The sequence below is a fragment of the Candoia aspera genome, chromosome 4 (assembly GCF_035149785.1).
Source record: "Candoia aspera isolate rCanAsp1 chromosome 4, rCanAsp1.hap2, whole genome shotgun sequence".
Taxonomy (NCBI): domain Eukaryota; kingdom Metazoa; phylum Chordata; class Lepidosauria; order Squamata; family Boidae; genus Candoia; species Candoia aspera.
Genome location: NC_086156.1, coordinates 118,985,558 through 119,004,558, shown reverse-complemented (window position 1 = coordinate 119,004,558; position 19,001 = coordinate 118,985,558). Strand labels below are relative to the sequence as shown.

The window sequence follows — 19,001 nt, the reverse complement described above, 5'->3', positions numbered from 1 at the left end:
GGCATCTCCAGGCGCCCCCAACCTGTAGCCGGAAGGTAACGGCTGGGGGCTCCTGCTATGAAGTCAGTTCGCCGACGCTGCCCCACCACTCTGCCCCGAATGGGGGCGGGGGGGCTGGATATGCACAGCACTGGCGTGGCCTGGGGATGAAGGGCTCCCCGTCTGCCAACCCTCATTCTCTTGCAACGGTCCCTCTTCGGAAGGGTCAAGGGGAAAACGTCGCTTAGGGGAGGGTTCCTTAACGATATGGGGGAGCCCCCCAACACTTAACCGAGTTGCAGTTGTGCTCCCAAACACACCCTTCAGTTGCAGAGGAAATAAAGGGGGGGGTAGTCCGAGTCCCCTCAATGAATCTGAAAATTGTACCTGCACTGATCATGACTGTGCCTAAGAAGGTGTCTGAATCCGTCCTTCCACCTGAGAATCATAGATGGCAGTAAACTGTATTTCGGGTGGGCGGAGTGGAGGAGAGCAATTTGCAGGATCATTTTTCTCTGATGTATATTTTGTACGTCTCTTGGCAAAGCTGGAGGGGTCCCCCGTGTTTTCATCTCTGTATTACACGTCTGCCAGAGACATGCCCTGGTTCCTTTCTCTGCTTTCACCCATATCAGCGGGGGGTGGGGGGGTTGTCCAAGATCAAGGACTGGGGCTGGGAGGGCATGACCAAAGGGGGAGGCCGGACAATCCCCCTGCCCCTCACTTTCAGCAGCCGGCCAGAGAGACCACTGCTCTGGACGGGCGCGTCCCCAGCCAAGCCTGGGGGAGGGGGGAGGGGGGAGGGGGGTCTCCCACAAGCCATGCTGGGGCTACAGCCCTGCCCCCAGTCCCCTCCCTGCCACAATACTGGGCTTTGCTGCCCCCCTCTCTCACCCCCACCTAGTTCCTGTCCACAGAACCCCTGAATCAACAAGCCAAGAGAAAAGGGGCTCCCCCCCAGTGGCCACTGGGAGTGGACGCAGCCCAGAAGGCATCTGCCTGCCCTCAGAGACAGCCTTGCCTCTCCCAGCCCGGAGCCTCGTTGCTGGGACGGGGGGTCCTTCTTGGTTGCTGCTGCAGGTTGGGGGCTCCTGCCCTGGCCCTGGCCCTGGGTTCAAGCAAAGGTGGCCTCTCTGCCCCCCCCCCCCAGCCAGCTGCTGCAGACAGACAGGCCGAGAAACGGTGGAGGGGCAGGAATGAGATTTGTGTGGGGAGGGGCACACGGGGCTCGGGGGGGGGCTCCCCTGGCTCCCTTCCACAGGGAGGCCTGTCCCAGGAACCCATGTGGCCGGACGTTTCAGGAGGGGGCGAGCTTTTGCTGCTCTAGGGTGGCTTGTAAACCCGGCTGTGCTTTTACATCGACAGATTCGTGACTGGAGCTAGCAGAAGGGTGCGTGCGCACAGACACACACACACACCCCACACGTTTCAATACCGTGGCCTTGTATGTTAAGAAAAGAGCCATCCAGCGCCCTCCACAGATGGGACCCGGGGAGCCAGGGCAGTGGGGGTCTAGGGCCACGGGTATAAGGACTGCACCAGGCCAGGGGTTCTGATCACCGCTCGCACAGACAAAATGACTGTTTGAAAAGCTGGGGGGCTGCCAAGCCAGCCGCACAAGTTGGCACCACGACAAAGTCAGCTGGGGACGTTAAAGCTGGCGGGAGAGAGAGCCGTTTGAAAGCTAATTTTTTTGCTGGAGAACGGCTGTCTGGATCCCCTCCAAATTTCACACACTTCCAGGGGGGTGCTTGGCCTCCCCTCTGAATTTTTTGCAGATTTTTTCCTTCACCCCAAAGGGGTTTATTCAAGTGTAGAAAGTTGCGTAAGGGGAAAAAGGACCAGGCTTTTCTCAGTTGCCCTGTTTTTTTTTTCCTCTGTCTCTCCCTCTTTCTCGTTGCCTTTCCCAATCGCACGGAAGGGGCTGGCAGCTTCGGGGGGCGCGCAGGGGCACCCACTTATTTTCCTTATTTTTTTCCAATCCTGGATTCCCTGGAAAACAGGGAGAAATCTTTGGGGCGAGCTGGAAGGAGCTCCCCAACATTTCATGGTTGGAGCAGGAAGAGGGGCAAATGCTCCCCGTTCGGGGGGGGGCGAGTCCCGCATGGAGACAGAGACAGCCGAATGCCAAGAATGGGTGGCAAGAGGGCACAGCCAAACCTTTGCTTTCCGTGGCTGCAAAATATTTTTTTAAGGGCTAAACTACGACTTCTGGAAAACGCGGCCCCTGATCATCCAGAGGGGGCGAGGGTCTGCAGAGCAGGTAAGCCAGGGGTGTACAGTGATGGGGGTGGCGTGGGTCTGGCTTGGAAGGGGGTACAAGGACAGAGGCAGGCAGTGCTGTCCTCTCAGAGCCTAGGGCGGCACCCTGATGGTGCAGGAAAGGCTCACAGGCCATAGTCAAGTGGTGACTCGTCAGCAAAAGGGGGGCACGACCCCCTGCCGATGCCCCCAAATTGCCACAACAGGACCCCCAGCCAGAGGGAGTCAATTGCAGTGGAAAAGATGTGGGTGGAACCAACCTTGCAGAAACAGCCTAATCACACCCTGTGTGAAAAGGGCCCAAACGAAAGGGAGAGCCAGGCTGGATTTGGGGGAGGGAAGCTGGCGGGCACCTCCAAGTGCCCCCAGCCACTCATCCCAGCTCCCAGAAGAAACCCCTCTGTGCAAGAGACACTTGCATTTCCGAGGACACCCCATCCACACATCCTGCAGTCCATTCCTCCAGGGACCGGGGAGGGGGGCAGGGCTAGGCTGCCAAATGAAGGGCTGTGGTGGCGGGGGGAAGCTCCCACTGCCCCAAGGAGCCCCGGGTTTGAAACGGGGGCTGCAAGAGGATCAGAGAGATCAGGGTGCTGGAGCGGTGGAGACCTCAGCCTTTCATCACCTCCTACCAAATATTCAAAAATAAAAATAAATTGTCAGTCCCCCTCCAGGCCCTCCTGAGCCCATCCAATTTTTTTAAAGGATTTTTTTCAAGGATTGGGCCCAAATCAGTCTCCCTCCAAGACCTCCCCAGAACCAATCCCTGATATGGGGCACACTTTGTTCCACCACCTAGAAATCCAATGCCACCCCCTGCCCCCACCAGCCTTCCAAACAGCCACAGTGTCCAGATTTTTCTTTTAAGCCAGTCAACACCCTCTGAGGCACTCGGGCCTCCCTAAACTTTGTGAAGCTGATGCAGTCACCCCCCCTCTTCAAGACAGGGGCCAGCACAGCTCCTGCAGACGGAGGACAGAAACACTGCCCCCTCCCCCCCCATAAAGCAGCTGGGGACATTGGAGGGGCATTGCTGTAGTCTTGCCAATGGGACTGAAAGGTGAATTCTGAGTTAAAATTCAGTATGGCAGCGAAGGTAGACATTTTCACCATTGCCTATAGTCTGAATTCCCACTGTGGGTCCTGAATGCTTACCTCCTGTTATTTAACCACGACCTATGGGGCGCTTCCTTCCAAATCTTGTGATTTAGCATATCACAGGCAGACCATCTGCCCCCACCCCTCTTCTCCCAACTGCCCCCAGGCCAGAAATCGTGCTGCTGCCGTTCCTTCCCTGCCCCATAGCCCGGGGGCTTCTCCCCCAAGACAGGGCCAACGGAACAGAACCAGTTCATTCTTTTTTCATCCAAGGGCGATCCATTGATGCAATTCGGATGCTGCACTGGCAAAACCGAGCATAAATCTTGTGGGGGGAGGAGGGAGGGAAACAAATTGCTTTCCTACAGTAATGTACGTGGCGATAGAACAGGCCAAGCCCCACCCAGGGCAATTGAAGTCAAGTCCTCTCATGGACCACTGCAGATGCTGGGGTGGGGTGGGGGGACAAGGCTCGGGGCTCATTTGACCTACTTGGGGGCAAAGCAGTGGACTGCACATTCACAGCCCATCAGTGCGGGGGAAGGAGCTTAGGCTGGGCCTGGGGGGAGGGGGCCAGTCCAGCCGGCTTGGGCGTTGCCCATTGTCTCCATTTTCTGCTCCACCAAGAGGGCTGTGTCACTCTTTTGGGGAAGTCCAGTTTTCCTGGCCTGCCCGTGCACCCTATGGCCAGAAGACTGGCCAGTCTGGACGCTTGTGCCCTCCCGCCTCCCTCGCAGCCCCCTCCTTCCCATACCCACTTGAGTTCAGGGGCCAGTTGAGTGGGAGCAGTGGCCTCCCCACACAGGCTGGCATACCAGATCCCGAGATCCCAGAAAAAGATAGGTAAGCAGGACCACCCCAGTTGGGAACCTGGCCGGGGTTCTGCCTCCCTCCTTGCCTCTGGGCACCCCCTCCCCCCTGTCCTGAGGGCTGCCAAGGAAACATCTCCTTTTGGAAAGCAAACACAGAGAAAGGGCTGCTGGTCCAGAAGACGGGGCCAAAGCAGCCGCGGGAGTGGGGGTGCTTCTTGACACAATGTTTCCTCTGCCCTACCCACGTTTCCAAGATGAGCACTGAAACTGGCGTGCGCAGCAGCAGCACAACATGGTTTGTTGGCATCAGGAATCCACAACCCATTTTGTGGTGCTAACGCGAGCGGCCAGGACGCCTTCGACCGGGAGCCAGGCACGGACCCCCATATCACCCCCGGGAACAAGGCGGCAGGCGGCGAGGACCCCATCTGCAGCCTGGGGCCACCCTGCGGCCCACCTGTTCTGCCAGCCCGGCTCTAGCAGCACCTCAACACTGGCACCGCCGCTCCTCGCAGCCAGTGTTCCTCGTGCTGCTGCAGTGAGGTGGCACCCTGCCACGAGACCCGGGGTGGGGGTGGCCACACTCGGGTCGGGGGAAAGGGCGCCCCACCCTCGCCGGCCAAACAAAGGCACAAAGAAGACACAGACCAGAGAGGCAGCCTTTATTTGGCTCGAGAACAAGAACGAGAGGAGGCACAGAGCAGCCCTGGCCACCCGGGGCGCCCCTGCCCCAAGCCCTGTCCAAGGTGGGCAGGTGGAGCGGGAGGGGGAAGGGGAGGCCGCCAGGGCGCCGCGAAGGACGGTGGGGAGGCTCAGCGGGAGAGGAGCGGCAGGTCTGTGCTGCTGGGCGCCATGAGGAATCCGGGGTCCAAATTCAGGCTGTCTGGAAGAGAGACAGAGAGAGCGAGAGCGCGGCGCCAGCGGAGCCGGGACAGCGGCAGCGGCAGCGGCAGCAGCAGCGGGACCCCCCGCGGCCGCCCGGTCCGCCCCCCCCCCACCCCCTCTTACCCTGGTCGAAGTTGAGCTTCTTGGCCGGCGGGGGCGCGTCGCCCAGACTCTCGGCGTCGCCCAGGTCCCGGTGCGCGTCCGCGTCGTTCAGGGCGCTCAGGGTCACGTCCGCCGCCGCCACCGCCGCCCGGCCCTCCCCGGCCGCCTTGGGCTTCTTGGGCGCGGGCGCGTCCGCCGGCAGGGGCGCGGAGGAGGGGCCGGGCGGGGGCGGGCCAGCGACGGGCGGCTTGCGGCCGGCTGGCTTCTTCGGGGAGTCGGCGGGCGGCGCGGGCGGCGGCGGGGGCAGCCCGGTGTCCTCGTAAGCCTTGCGCTTGGCGGCCGCTTTGAGTTGCGCCCTGAGGGGAGACGAGACGAGGCGAGGCGGTCACCGGGGCGAGGCGGTCTCCGGGGCGGGGCGGGGCGGGGCGGGGCGGGGCGGGGCCGGGCCGGGCCGGGCCGGGCCGGGCCGGGCCGGACGCGGCGGGGCGGGCGGGCGCGGCTTACACGGTCCGGTCCTTGATGAGGGCGCTGATGCGGTGCAGGTCGTCACCGAAGCGCTGCACGGAGGCCCGCAGGAGAGCAATCTCGGCGTCCGTCCACTTGGCCCTGCGGGACGCGGACAGTCAGGGCCCCGGCCGCCCTCTGAGTGCGCCCCGGAGCTCCGCGCCCCCCGCCCTGCTCACCCGGCCGGGGACGAGTCGGCCACTGGGTGCAGCTGCATCGTCAGTTCGCCCAGCTTGGTGAAGGCGGCGCCGGCCGCGGAGAAGATCTCGCCCACCTGCGGGGAAAGGCGGTCAGCCGGGCGCGGAGGCGCTCTGCCCGCGCTCAGAGGCGCCCTCCCCCTGGCCGGTGGATACCTTGGTGGAGGCGGAGGTCATGGCGGCGGCGGCGGCGGCGGCTCCCCCTGTGGTGCGCCCTGCGCGCAGGCGCCTTCTGCTTGGGCGCTCCTTCCGGGCGCTCTATGGTGCGAGGCGTCAGCTGGGAGCCTCCGGCCGGCTGGAGGCTGCGCCGGCCGCGGATGATAGGACCAGCGGCTCAGCGGGGAGAAGGCTCCCAGCCGCAGCTCGGGCGACCCCGTAGAGCCACGGGGACATTTGGCTGCGCTCGTTGGCCCGGCTCCGGGTCCCTGCGGGGCGAGGCGAGCAGCGGCGGGGACCATCGGCCCGCTCAGCTCTGGCGGCGGCGGCGGCAGCACCAGTCTGCGTCTCTCCATCCCCCGGCTGTTCTCGCCGGGGCCGCCCCCGCTCTGGCCCTGGGCCTACAACCCGGCCCGCAGCCGATGGCAACTCGCTAGGAAACCCCTGCTCGGGCCACTCCCAAGACCACCCCCCCCCCCACCCCTCCAGGAAGCCCAGGACCCCGGCAGCAGGCTGCCCCCCCCAGCTCCCGCCACCCCAGGAACCCAGCCCTTGGAAAGAGTGAGACCACCGAGCCAGATCAAATAATGTTTATTGCACACACGTCTAGGGCAGGACTGGGCTCTTCTGAGCGGTTGGGCTAGCACAGAGACTGGCACAGACGCTGGGTGGGTACACAGGAGTAGGGCCTGCCCTCACCACACACTGCAGGGGCTGGCCTAACCCTCCCCTCCCCTGCCCTGCCCCAGCCCCCCAGGAAGCCTGCCCCAGCCCCCCAGGAGCAAGGAGGAGGGGGAGGAGAGAGTTCACAGTCCCCCTCCCTCCACACACCAGTTCCTTCCAGCCACTGGGCAGGGACCTCCGGCAAAGGAGCATTACAGCAAAGGAGCATTACGACAAAGAGAGAACAGGGAGCCGAAACACAGATCAAACTGGAGAGGACTGGCTGCTGGCACACCAGACAAATCAAGCCCAGCCTTGGGGCCAGGGAGGTGCCAAATATAGTGTGGGGGGAGGCCTCTGCTATTTACATAACATGGATGTTCCATTTTGGTCAGCCAAAGGGCAAATGAGGAAAGGCAGCACCGGCCGGGCCGGCCTCGGCTTCCAATAACGGGAGTGAAGGGAAGAGCTGAAGCGGAGGTGGCCAGAGGTCATCATCCTGCCCAAGGGGGGAGAAAGGGGTTCCACACACAGAAACGCAAGGAAGGCCCCCCTCCTTCTCCCCCAGTACCCCAGTGAGACTGAGGACCCTCCCGCACAGAGGGAACCGACGGGGGAGGGGGCAAGGGTGCTCCGGCAGAGAAGGGGGGCTGTTAGCGGACCATGTATTCCTTCCGCTTGTTGAGGCGCACTTGGCAAAAGCAGAAGCCCCCCAGGACGAAATAGAGGCCGGCAGCGATGAAGCAGTTGTAGCTAACTTGGTCATAGAGCGTGTGGATCTTAGTCATCCCAGATCTGTAACAAAGGGGGAGGAAAAGGATGGGTCATTCTGGAAAGGAGCTCCCCAACCCCCTGCTCACGTATACCTACACAAGCACACAGGCACACACAGACGGCCCTGCATCCTCCTCGGCGTCCTCCCCACCACCAGCAGAGGCTGGCCCAGGAAGCACCTGGCTCCCGCTGGGAGAGCCAGGCAAGCCCGGATAAGATGCGCCTCCAGAGAGCGGGGGGGGGGGGGGCAAACTCACTTGAAATCGTCCTCGGTGGCAGGGATATCTTCGATCAGGACAGCGGAGTGGACGTTGAAAAAGAGGCCCAAGAGCACCTGGCAAGGGAGCAGAGAAGATGCCGCGCTCTGCAGGGGCGGCGGCGGAGCCCCCAGCAGGACGATCGCAAGGCCACCCCAACGCCAGGCTGCCGGGCCCGGGGCCCCCATCGCTGCAGCTAGCCACGGGTGGAAGGACGGGGCCGCTCCCTCTCTCCCGGCAGGGCTCCCACCGCCGACCCCGGCTGGAGCCCCCGCCCGCGGTGAAGGCGCTGGGGAGCCGAGCCTGGGCCGAGGCGCTTCCGGGGGAGCGGGGACCGAGCGGGGAAGGGCGCCTCATAGGGCGCGGAGCAGCCTGGCCCCGGCAGCGGAGCCCCGCGCTCACGAAGGGGCCGACACCCTGCGGTCGTCATCGCCGCCCCCTCCCCGCGGCAGACCGCCGGCTCTCCCGGCCAGGCGCGCGTCTTACCAGCATGATGACCCCCCAGACGCTGAGCACAATCCCGCAGGCGGCCATCTTCGGCCCGCAGCACAGCAGCGAACTCATGGCGGCCCGGCGGACCACGGCAGGCCAGCGCGGCGCGACCCAGAAGCCCCCGCCCGCCCCGCAGCAGCAGCAGCAGCAGCAGCAGCAGCAGCAGCGGACTCGGCCGCCGCCGGTCGCCCTTGCAGGTCACCAGATGGGCGCCACCAATCACGCGAGCGGGGGGCGCCGCCGCCGCGCTTTCCTCCCCTGCGCCGGGAGGCGATGGACGAGGCCAGGAGGCGGGGCAGGAGCGCAGCGGAGACGCGCATTGGTGGCTTTGCCGCGGACCGCCCCACTTCAAACGGGCAAGGGGGAGACTGCACGAGCAGACCAGGAGAGGACGCCTTTCGTGGCTGGAAACGGGGAGGGTGGGTGGCGGCGGCGGCATGAGACGAGGACACCCCGCTGGTGTCACACGGAACAGTCGGCTTCGTAAAGCCGCCGGTTCGAATCCTGCGCCGCTCTGCCCGAAGCAGGGAAGGCCCAGCGCGCGTCCCCGGGAGTCTCCTGCGCGCTCGGTTGAGCTGAGGCGGGCCGGGTGGGGGTCGCCGATAGCAGAGCACAGCGCAGGACGGTCGCCCCGGGGAAGGGATAGCTGGCACAACCAGCTGAGAGCGGCTCATGCCAAGGCAGCACCCTCCCACTGGATCCCGCCAGCCGCAGCAACCCAAACTCAGTTCATACGCGCCAGGGAGAAACTTTATTGAACTTCAGCATAAAAAGGGAAAAGAAAAGCGTGCACCCGATGCAAGGCAATGTGCTCCAAAGGCCGTTCAGAGCAGACCCTCCCTCAGGAGCAGGCCTGGGAGGGGGCTTTCTCCTCATCCGGGGGGCAGTCCACAAAGTCTGCCAACATGGCTTCCGCCTCATCCACCGGTCTGCCCTGAGGGAGAAAAAAGAGCTGCGATCAGCTGGGCCCAGCAGTAGCCAAGGCCAAGCGACCCTGCCGGACACACACGTAAGGGCTGTCAGTTGGGTCAAGGAGCCTAAGGCCCCAGGCCAGAAACCTGGAGATGGCAAGTGTGACTCCAGCCTCGGGCACGAGGCCAGCAGGGCAGCTTTGGGCCGGCTCCTCGCTCAGCCCCAAAAGTGGCGGGGCAAGCCACTTACAAAACCCTTTCTGGGAAAACCACACAAAATAAATGCAGTTCCACATTAGCAAGGGCCTAGTAGTAAATTCAAAGCGGAGGTGTATGGCATGGGTATTCCTCTCCCCTTTCATTCCAGGGAGCAAGGGCCAGGGGTTAAACTGTTTAACCCAATTACTCCTTTTCCTGGTCTTGAGTAATGTCATTACCAAGCCCCAAAAACACGCACTGTTGTTTTTCACAAGTCCCTTGGCGGCAGCAGTCCCAAACTGGATCCTCAAGTCAGAAATGAGCAACTACGAATTGCTCCGTTGCTCCCAGGATATGTGCCAGTCACCCCCAGTTTAAGAGCCATGGCTCTGTGCAGAGACAGGCAGAGGGTCTTGTAGCAGCCCCCTCCCAGGCCAGAACAGGGCCTCCAAAGGGGAAAAGACAGGTGGCATCTGCAGTGCAGCATCATGGGACTGAGCAGCTCGGGGATTCCTCTGAAAATGGGAGCCAGACACAGCACAGCCTGCTCTCCCCCAGGATTGCACCAGGCAGGGAGGGAGGGAAGGATACGTGGGGCAGCTCTAGGGGCACCCAGGCCAGGGTGGAGAAAAACCCCTCCCCTCTGGGCTAACCTATCTCCTGCTTGTTCCCACTCATCCTCTCACTAAGCAGCCTGCTCCTCTGCTCCACCTCCTCACTGGGACCTCCCATTTCCCCTTTCCTCCGCTGAGGCATCCAGAGGCTCAAGCCAGGCTGGGGGTCGTTTACCTGGTGCACGTGCTTCCCCGCTCCCCCGAAAAGAACATTCACTTGACTACCCTGTAAACTCAGCTAGAGACGGAGCGCCAAGCCAGCCGAGGGTGATTTTGACAAAGCTAAACAGAACCAGACTCAGTTAATACTTGGACTGGAAACCAAGTTACCCCAGCACTAAGGGCTCACCGAGGGAGCCCAAAAGCTTTGCAGAAAAAGACAGCAGCAAACCAATTGCTTAAATGCTGCCAACAAATCCACCCGGACACATCCAGGAACTTACCACAAGTCGAGGGCTGTGCATTGTTTTTAAGCCCCCTCCAAGAGTAAGGGCTGGTAGGGCAAAGTCAGATTGGCCATGAGCGCAGCCAAGCAGATCACCTAAAATAAGGCACGAGCAACGGGCAGGGCCGCCTCTGCTCGCAAACAGAACGCAACTCCAGAACTGGGATCGTTCTCCTGAGGCACACGAGCACCGACACGCTGGCTTCCGCGGGGAGACACAATGTTCCGGCCGGGCCCTGGCACGTTTAAGCCTGAGCCTCCATTCCAGGGACACACAATGTGGGGGGGGGGGTTGCGCTTGCCCCTGGGCCACTACCATTAGTGCCACTGCACCCTCTCCTTCGCGCTGGCCAAATTCCAATCCGTGGGAAAGCTTCCCAACCAGGAGAGCGGTTGCCCAGGGGCAGGGGGGGCTCCCTTCTGCTGGCCCCACCCAAGCAACCCCCTCTGGGTCCCCACCAGGCAGGGCTTCCGGCTCTCACCTCTTCCTCCTTCACTTCCACCACCTCTTCGTCCGGCTGCAGCAGTTGCTCCTCTGACTCCCCTGGCCTGGCACTGGGCTCTGGGCCAGCCTCTGCACACTCCCCGCTGCAGCCTGCGTGGACGGCCACCTCCTGCTGCAGAGAAGCTGCACAGGTTGCCTCCACTGCACCCTCCTTCTCCTCGGAGCATCCCTCCTGGTCCGTGGGAGCCGCCAGCGGGGAGGGCGCTTCCTGCAGGGCGGGCAGAGTAAGGGGCTGGGCCCCAGGGACCAGAGGCAAGGCCACGTCCTCTGCCTTCAGCAGCAGCAGGGCCCCCACGGTCCTGTCTCCCTCCTCTTCCTCCTCCTCAGGGGGATGGAAGGCCTCCTCATCAACCTCCATCAGCAGCCCAGCCCCCTCCTCCTCCTCCTCCTCCTCCAGGCTGGGTGGCCCGTCTTTCACAGGCAGGAGCGCTGGAGGCTCGTCCTCATTCCTACAGGGCAGAGGAGGACGCAGCCCCTCTTCCTCCTCCTCCTCCTCCTCCGTCAGGCCTTCCTCCTCTTCCTCCTCCTCCTCCTCCTCCTCCGTCAGGCCCTCCTCATCAAAATCATCCTCTTCCTCCTCGTCGTCCATCTCCTCCTCGAACTCCCCCTCCTCTTCATCAAAATCTTCCTCCTGGCCAGCCAAGGGGGCAAAGTTTTTCAACTCCCCAAAGGGCCTGCATGCTGCTCCCCATTGGTGACCGCAAAGGGCCTGCCCAAGGACAGCCATCCACCACACCCTCGTGGGAGCCAAGCAGCAGGGTGAGCGCCACAGGCCCTGCCCACACCACGCCTCCCCCAGGGATGCCTGGCTCCCAGGAGCAGGCACCCAGGCAGGGGTGGGCTTTGGGGGCCCCTCTGCTGCTCTGGCGTCAGCCTCACCTCCTCTTCCTCCTCCTCTTCCAGGTACTCCTCATCCTCGGGGAAGTCCTCCTCCTCCTCCTCTTCCTCCTCCTCCTCACTGCTGTTGATGTTGATGACAGTGGGGTCCTCCTCCAGCAGAGCAGGGACAGGGGCCTCACCAGCTACTGCAACCGGGGAAGGTGGGAGCACCGCCGCTGCCAAGGGAGGCGGTGGGGCCCCCAGGGGAAGGGGCGCAGGGGGCTCCAGGGGGGCCTCCTCGCAGGCCGAGGGGGATGCAGGGAGAGGGGTGGCAGTGGCAGGCGGGGCGGGTGGGGGCGCGGCAACTGGGGCAGCCACAGGGGCTGCACCGGAGCAGGGGGCGCTAGGCGTCTTCCCCAGCTGCCCCTTGGGCACAATGACCACGCTGTCGTCCGAGTCACTCTCCAGGGAGATCTCCACATCCTCCTCCTCCTCCTTGTCGTAATGGATGAAGACAGAGCGCCGCAACTTGGCCCCCGCGGCCAGGGCCGCTGCCTCAGCCATGCCAGGAGACAGAGGGGGGGCAGGCTCCTCGGGGAGCAGGCGAGGGGGGAGCTGGGCAGTCGGGAGGCCTGACAGGGGTAGGCCCAGCGAGTTGGCCGGGAGAGGGCCAGGGGCCGGGGGCCGGGCAGCCGGGAAGGGCGGCGGGAGGGCTGGGCAGAAGGGGGACGTGGCGGCGGCGGCAACGGCCACAGCAGGGGAGACCTCTGAGGAGCCGGGCAAGTGGACAGATGGGCCGGCCAGGTGGAGCTGCAAGGATGGCACCCGAGGGTGGAGGAGGGAATTGCAGATGATGGCCGCCTCCATGCAGAAAGAGGAGACCTACGGGACAAAGCTGCTGCTGGAGGAAACAGAATTGGAGGAGGGCAGGAAGAGGACATGGCCATCCCTTGCTGGGGGGGATGGAATACCCCACCCGGCAGCCCCAAAAACGAGCTTAACCCACTGCCCCAATACAAAAGGGCAGCTCCAAAAAGCACCGATTGACCCAAACATCCAGGCTGAACCCCCCCCCATGTGCCAACAACAGAGGGGGAGGGTCCCGGGGGAAGCAAGGGATTCCTCGATCTCCCCCTCACGCACCAGGAGGTTGGGATCCGTGCGCCCTTGGCTCAGCAGCCGGAGAGCACAGTGTAGAGGAGGGGGACAGGAAGGGGTGGGAGCCAGGCTCAAGGCCAGCAGGAGTCGGTAGAGCTCGCGACGGCAGCTGGCACTGGCGTACGGGGACCCTGGGGGCAGCTCGGCCTGGCCCAGCTGGATCAGCAGCGGGATCGCCAGCTCTTGCAACTTCTGGAGAGGAAGGAACAGGGCCACAGCCTCTCAGCAGCAGCAGGGAGGCAGATGGGGGGACGTCCTCCCCGACCTCCAAAAGCGCTGAGCTGCTCCGTACATTTGGAAGACCTCAGAGTGCCTTCCAAGAGCAGCACGTGCCTCTGAGTAGCCAGACCTTTATCTCTTGGCATGGGTCTCCCAGGACCTGCCTTTTCCGTACAGCCTCTGCTGCCCTCCCAACACGCCCTCCCATACTTGGACGGCTGAGGCAGTGACATCCCCAGCAGCAGGCAGGAAAGGCAGGGGAGGGGGAGTGAGAGGTCTGACTGGCTCACCACGTGGACCTGCTCCTTCATAAGGCTGCCAGACAGGAGGACGGCACGGCTCAGACCTGGAAAAAGGATGGACGTTTGGCTTGGAGGGCAGGACTGTCCTGATGCCAAGGCCAGATGCGTTCACGAATGCCAGCCCCCTTCATGGAGACCGAGGCTGGAGAGATCGGAAGGCCTAGGAAGAAGCCGGGAGGGAGGGATGTCTGGTTCCCCCGGGCCAACCTTTGTCTTCATCAGGTGGGCTGGCCCTTCCAGGGGCTCCACATTTCCAACCCCAAAGGGGGCCCAACTCCAGCAACAGCCGCCGGGCACACAATTTACTTTGCAAGGCCGCGAGGCACACGTCACTGTTGGCCTGGGGGTCATGCTTGTGGAGCAGGGACACGAGGCCACCCACGGCAGACAGCTTGGGCTTCTTGGCGGCGCTGGGCTTCCCCTCAGAGTCGGCGCTCGGCTGGATCTGGAGGGCAGGAGCATGGAGGCACAGTGGGCCAGAGTGCACAGCCATAGCCACCAGCAGGGAAGATGCAGTAGGGGTGGAGGCCTCACCTTAAGGGCATCGCTCGGGGGGCTGATGTCATGGATCAAGTGTCCCAACAGAGCCTCGCTTTGGCTGCTGTGCCCCAGCAGGACCCCAGAGGCTGCTCCAGTCACTTGCACCCAGAGATCCAGGACCTGGTACAGCCGAGCCCGAACTGCACTGCAGAGGGGGGGGGGTTTTCCTCATCATGCTGCTGCCCCAGGGGGGACGCAGAGCCCAGCCCAGCTCCATCCCTGGCAGCAGCTCCAGCCAAAGGATCAGGCCGTGGGAGAACAGCCTGCTCTGCTGCTCCTCCCAGGGATGGGGCAAAGGGGCTGCGGGCACCAGTCACCGTGGCCAGCCATGCCCCGTGGCCACAGCAGCACCCTGGAAATCAGGATGGCAGGAGCCAAGGGTCCAAGGCTCGAGCAGACACTGCTGCAGCAAAGGGGCTGGCGGTAACCACAACAGGGTCTCCCACAAGGTGGGCTGCTAGCGGGGGGGGGACTGGCAGCCAGCCCCAGGGGCTCCCCACCAACCTGTAAGGCCGCTCCAGTCCAGGTGAACGGAGATCCTGGCCGGCACGCCACGTGTTCAGCACCTGGGGAAAGAGGCGGCAGAGGGCTCCCCCAAACCTCACCAAGCGAGGGCCGCAACTGCAGACAGGGACACAGAAGCGGCCTTGTCTGGAGACCTGGAACGGCCCCACAGGTCCCTGGCCCCTTCTCCACCCAGACTTACGCCAAGATGAGAGCAGCCAAGAGATCCAGGGCCTCCAGGTGGATCGAGGGGAGCAGCAGCAGCCGGAGGGGCCCATCCCCAAACCAGCTCTGAAAGCAGACGGAGGGTCAGCTGACCAGAGGCTACTGTCCTTGACATCCCCTGGGGGGGGAGCCCCCCTTGTTGCTTCCGGGGCACAGAATGGGCACAGCCAGCTCTAACTGCAAAGCCTTGCAAAAACGGTTGAACCCCCCCAATGGCATACAGAACAGACACAGAGGGAAGGGCAACCTTGAGCACTTACGATGTTCTTCACAGAGACATCGAGGACTCGGCAAACAAGGTCCAGGATGGCCTGGGCGGGAACAGCGACAGGAGCCCCAAAATTGTTGCTGAAAGAGCAGGGAGGCGTGCCTGTTGAGACTGCACCTGCTGCATGGCAGAAGCAGCTGGACAGAAAGGGCGCCAGGGGGGAGTCCGAACCTCAGCATCCTGCAGAGGCATTTGGCCAAGCCCGCAAACCGGTATTTCATGAGGAGGAGGAAATTCGCCTCTTCATCCTGTGGCGGCGGCAGCAGCATCTCCAGCCCAGGCCCGTCGTAGTGCAGAGGTTCTGAAGGGAAGAGCAGGGGCACGCGGCTTCACCCGCCGCTTTTTTTTTTTTTTTTTTAACTTTGGGCGATCGGCTGCCCCATCACCCCTGGGTGGGAATGCAAGCTTGACTCAAACCAGGTAGCTCAGGCTTTATTGGGCGCCCAGAGATGCGGGCGGTCCTCTCCAGGGACCTTCTCTCAAGCAGAGACAGACAAGCCGCCCCCTGGGGAGAAATGGCCAAATAGCAAGGTCTGCTTTGAAATGGTTGCGGTTCTCTGTAATTCTCTGATGTGTGTGCAGAAGGAAGGCGATCCAAAAGATACTTTAGCAAACACCAAAGAAAACGTCTCCCTGCTCAAACGGGTAATTATATTCAAGTATCCGTTGCGGTCTTTAAACAACGTTCAGTTCTGATCCTGCTGAGAAAAACCCATTCACCGCAGTTGGAAAAGAACCCGTCAACAAAGCACTCAAGCAAACGGCTCCCCAGCGTCAGCGCTGCAACCAGCATTTGTAAACATCAGACAAGAATACTGTCACACGCTGTCCCCAAACTGACTCCCGCAGAACCAGCAACACCCCTCACGCACAGACGATCAGCATCACAGCAGCAGCCAGGCCAGCGGCCCTGAGACTCAAAATCGAGGAGGCTGCAGTGCAGGAGCCCCACCCTCCTTTCCAGCTGGCTCGCCACACAGGAGGCTCCTTCCCCCTCCACTGTGAAGCCTTCTTGCCGTCAAAGCTCCGGAGCTCCTCCAATCCCAAGAAATTCCAAGAAAGAGATTCCAGGCAGCAACCGCAAGAGCATCCGATGCAGTTAAGTCAACGCCAAGCAAGACAAGGAAGGACCCGTTTATGCCCAGGGCGGAGCATCCCCGAACGTAGTTACAGCCGGGGCCCAAGCTGGGGGAATTAGGGGGCTCAGAATCTCAATGCCCAAGACATCCCGGGTCCTCCTTCGCCGCTACTGTGGGAGCTTTCTATCGCCCCCAGACCCAAGGCAGAGCAGGCTATTTCCAGCTGCTGGGACATGGGGGTCTCTCGAGTGCCTCCCCAGCCCAGCCCAAGGCTGCCCACTGCTGGACATCATGTCAGCCAGACCGTCACAGCAATTCTTAAGCACCGCTGCAGAAGCTTCTGGCCAGACACCAAAGGAAGCTGGAGTGGGAAACCAGACACTGATTTTCTCCTGCAAGACCCCCTTCCCACTGGCCCGTGGGGAAACCGCACCCCAGCTGCGCCCGCTCACCTGTCTCTGCTCCCTCGTACAGCACACCTAGGAAGCGGTGCAGTGTGGCCAGGAGGGAATGAACTTGCTGCTCCCAGGACTCCCGGTACTTGAGTCCCTGGGCGAACCCCGCACCCAAGGAAGGCAGGAGCGCGCAGCACTCGCAGGCCAGCTGGGGGAAAGAGAGGCAGCAGGGGTTACACGGGCAGCTTGCTTCCAGGCTCAGAGGAAGCACCACACTGACTCCCTCAGACAAGAACTGCCAGACCAGGGAACGGAGGACCCCGAGGGGCACAGGGCTCCCCTTCCCTGGGTGCTGGAGCAGAGGCCGGATGGGATGACTTCAAGGCCTCCTTCCATCTCCAGGACTCCCTGACCAGAGATCTCACGGTGCTTCCTGCAACTGGGTAGGAAAAATCACGAGCATAGCATGGAGAGACCATACTAGGCCACGAGACACGTGGGGCTCTTGGCGATCATGGGCCGACAACTGAATGCAGCTGCAAAAAAGGCAAATGCAACCCTAGAAAGTCAACTTTAACCAAAACCACCCTTTTCCCGCATTTTGCACTGATCCCAAAAAGGAGCATCTTACAAGAAACGGAGAGAAACGCTAGACGTGCTCAGGCCAGAGAGACAAAGAGCCCTACAAACCCACACAATAGCCGCCAGCTGTTGTGCAGAAGGCAGCAGGTTTTGGGTGGGTGGCAGGAAGCATTTGTTTGTTAACAGAGATTGGAACCAGCTTCCAGAGGCTGGAAAGGGAAACTCCAGCAGTAAATTCCAGGGCTGGACAAGACAAAGCCAAGCCTGGTTCCAACCGCGACATTCAGTGATTGCCCATCTTTCACAAGATCACCCAACGGCCACAGTTGCTCGACGAAGTTACTGCTTAATATCCACTCCACTGAAGCCACTGGCTTAGATTCTCCCCTCGACACGCACGCAACAGCAATACCACCTTCCCCGCAACCAGTTTCACAACCAAGAGGGCCCAAGACAAGGAACTTCAGCAAGCAAAAACACACCAACTTTCCAACTTCTGAGACAAGCGGCAACACGACTGCAACCCCCCTCCTTCCACCAAAAGCCAGCCGTGAGCACCAAAAGGTGTCTGCAGACCACAGATTTTTACCTGCTGCAGGTGAGGCGCTTCCGCATCCACGCAAGACAGGAAATAGGTGGCCAATTTGCCCTGCGACGGGGGAGGGGAGCAGTGAGCAGGATCCGGGAGCAGCAGCCGCGCGCCCTGCCCTCAGCAGCCGCCTGGTGCCACATACTCACGCGCAAGGAGCCACAGGCCCGGGGATAAAACGTCATGCACGCTTTGCTTCCTTCCAGGATAGAGAGCTGGCACTGGGTGAAGGAGGGGAAGGAGAGGTCAGCGGAGAGCAGCCTTCCAGGAGGGGTGCACCCAGGTGGGGGAGAGGCTCACCTCTGGTTTGAGAGCCAGCAAAGAGGTGAGAAGTCCAGGAATGTGATTCGTGCCGATGTCTCGGGCCAGCTCAGGCAGCTGGGAGGAATATCGCAAGAGGTCCTGGAGAACGAGGACGGCCAACTCCATGGTGGCAGGCGGATCCTGAGACTTTGCGGGAGAGAGGCAGCGGGTGGGGCAGGGCTCATTCACCCTTCGGCACCTGAAAGGCCTTCCAGGGAGGGAAAGCGGGCAAGAACGGCCCCAGATCCCCATCCCCCTCACCTGGAGGAGGTGCTGAAGGCTTCGCAGCCAGCCCAGGCAGTTCTGCGAGAAGGTCTCCGTGCTGCTCTCCGTGACCAGCAGCGAAAGGAGGCAGAGGCCCTCGAACCTTGGGGGAGAGCAGCGTGAGCGGGCCCAGGCGCCCGAGGGCACCGCGGAAGCAGGAGAGACAGGCAGGCCCGCACGCCCGGAGACTTGCTGCTCCTGCTGGGGCAGCCGGCCGGGGTGCGGGGCCTGAAAGGGGGGTCGGGGCCGCAGCCAGGGGCCTCACCGCGTCTTCATGGAGGCCATCCGGGCGCTGCTGAGAACGACCAGGCTGCTCAGCGACGGCGACGGCTGGAACGAGCAAAGGGCTTCAGACCGCGAACGCGAGGAGAGACGGCGCTCTGCACGAGCTCAGAGGCTGCACACCGCCCGCCCCGGGCTCACCTGCGCGTGCCCGCCGCCGCCCCCGCAGTCCCGCACGCAACGGACCAGCCCGGCCAGCCCGGGGGGCGGCGGCGGCGGCGGCGGCGGGGCATCGGCGCCCCCCGCGTGGCTGCCGTCGCCCCCGGAGGGCCCCCGACGAGGCAGCAGCAGCCCCGCCAAGGCCTCCAGCGCCAGCATCGGCCCCGGCGCCACCGCGCAGGGCGGCGAGCAGGTGGCGGCCGGCGAGGGGGAGGCGGCGCCGGGGGACGAGGAGGAGCCGCCCCCACCGTCGCCGGGGGAGGAGGACGACGAGGAGCCGGGCCGCGCCGCCGCCGCCACGGCCACCGCCGCCGCCGCCATCGCGTTCTCCGCGAGCCTCAGGGCCGGACTACGCCTGCGCGCGGCGGGAAAGGCGGGGCCGCCCTCCCAGCGCGGGGCATGCCGGGAGCGGAGGCCCGAACGCTCCCCCGCCTGGCCCGGGACGCGGGCTCGGCCCGG

At 63.0% G+C, this 19,001-nt stretch overlaps 3 protein-coding genes across 4 annotated transcripts; all 3 read right to left on the bottom strand.

Moving 5' to 3' along the window:
* Nucleotides 1-4,799: 4,799 nt before the first annotated feature.
* On the bottom strand, nt 4,800-6,095 carry C4H17orf49 (chromosome 4 C17orf49 homolog). 2 transcript variants are annotated; one of them, XM_063301822.1, is made up of 5 exons: nt 5,996-6,095; nt 5,822-5,916; nt 5,643-5,744; nt 5,160-5,494; nt 4,800-5,034 (listed from the first exon to the last, which is right to left on the bottom strand). In XM_063301822.1, exons 1-5 carry the CDS (start codon nt 6,014-6,016, stop codon nt 4,964-4,966), a joined length of 624 nt encoding a protein of 207 aa, XP_063157892.1. In that variant the 5' UTR covers nt 6,017-6,095; the 3' UTR covers nt 4,800-4,963. The 2 variants fall into 2 exon arrangements, with proteins under 2 accessions (XP_063157892.1, XP_063157893.1); XM_063301823.1 differs by lacking the exon at nt 5,643-5,744.
* Nucleotides 6,096-6,571: 476 nt separating this feature from the next.
* On the bottom strand, nt 6,572-8,337 carry RNASEK (ribonuclease K). Its single transcript, XM_063301829.1, has 4 exons — nt 8,176-8,337; nt 7,690-7,766; nt 6,643-7,453; nt 6,572-6,612 (listed from the first exon to the last, which is right to left on the bottom strand). The coding sequence occupies exons 1-3, from the start codon at nt 8,251-8,253 to the stop codon at nt 7,312-7,314; spliced, it is 297 nt and encodes a 98-aa protein (XP_063157899.1). The 5' UTR covers nt 8,254-8,337; the 3' UTR covers nt 6,572-6,612; nt 6,643-7,311.
* A 576-nt stretch (nt 8,338-8,913) lies between these two features.
* On the bottom strand, nt 8,914-18,892 carry PELP1 (proline, glutamate and leucine rich protein 1). The gene is made up of 18 exons (XM_063301792.1): nt 18,525-18,892; nt 18,367-18,431; nt 18,099-18,204; nt 17,835-17,984; nt 17,684-17,755; nt 17,535-17,594; nt 16,421-16,571; nt 15,061-15,190; nt 14,882-14,969; nt 14,599-14,687; nt 14,397-14,513; nt 13,887-14,037; nt 13,659-13,797; nt 13,341-13,396; nt 12,817-13,023; nt 11,734-12,555; nt 10,832-11,485; nt 8,914-9,115 (listed from the first exon to the last, which is right to left on the bottom strand). The coding sequence occupies exons 1-18, from the start codon at nt 18,861-18,863 to the stop codon at nt 9,023-9,025; spliced, it is 3,489 nt and encodes a 1,162-aa protein (XP_063157862.1). The 5' UTR covers nt 18,864-18,892; the 3' UTR covers nt 8,914-9,022.
* Nucleotides 18,893-19,001: the final 109 nt, after the last annotated feature.

What these genes read in the sequence shown, in the direction of transcription:
- PELP1 (XM_063301792.1), bottom strand. Translation starts at nt 18,863, where the DNA reads ATGGCGGCGGCGGCGGTGGCCGTGGCGGCGGCGGCGCGGCCCGGCTCC. An exon ending in GGGCCTGTGGCTCCTTGCGC is followed by an intron (nt 17,595 to 17,683) that starts GTGAGTATGTGG and finishes CCCCCGTCGCAG; the next exon opens with GGCAAATTGGCCACCTATTT. An exon ending in AAGAGGAGGAGGAAGAGGAG is followed by an intron (nt 11,486 to 11,733) that starts GTGAGGCTGACG and finishes TTGGCTGGCCAG; the next exon opens with GAGGAAGATTTTGATGAAGA.
- C4H17orf49 (XM_063301822.1), bottom strand. Translation starts at nt 6,016, where the DNA reads ATGACCTCCGCCTCCACCAAG. An exon ending in GCCGACTCGTCCCCGGCCGG is followed by an intron (nt 5,745 to 5,821) that starts GTGAGCAGGGCG and finishes CGCGTCCCGCAG; the next exon opens with GGCCAAGTGGACGGACGCCG. An exon ending in GAAGCTCAACTTCGACCAGG is followed by an intron (nt 5,035 to 5,159) that starts GTAAGAGGGGGT and finishes TCTCTCTTCCAG; the next exon opens with ACAGCCTGAATTTGGACCCC.
- RNASEK (XM_063301829.1), bottom strand. Translation starts at nt 8,253, where the DNA reads ATGAGTTCGCTGCTGTGCTGCGGGCCGAAGATGGCCGCCTGCGGGATT. An exon ending in TCTGGGGGGTCATCATGCTG is followed by an intron (nt 7,767 to 8,175) that starts GTAAGACGCGCG and finishes CTCCCTTGCCAG; the next exon opens with GTGCTCTTGGGCCTCTTTTT. An exon ending in GCCACCGAGGACGATTTCAA is followed by an intron (nt 7,454 to 7,689) that starts GTGAGTTTGCCC and finishes CCTTTGTTACAG; the next exon opens with ATCTGGGATGACTAAGATCC.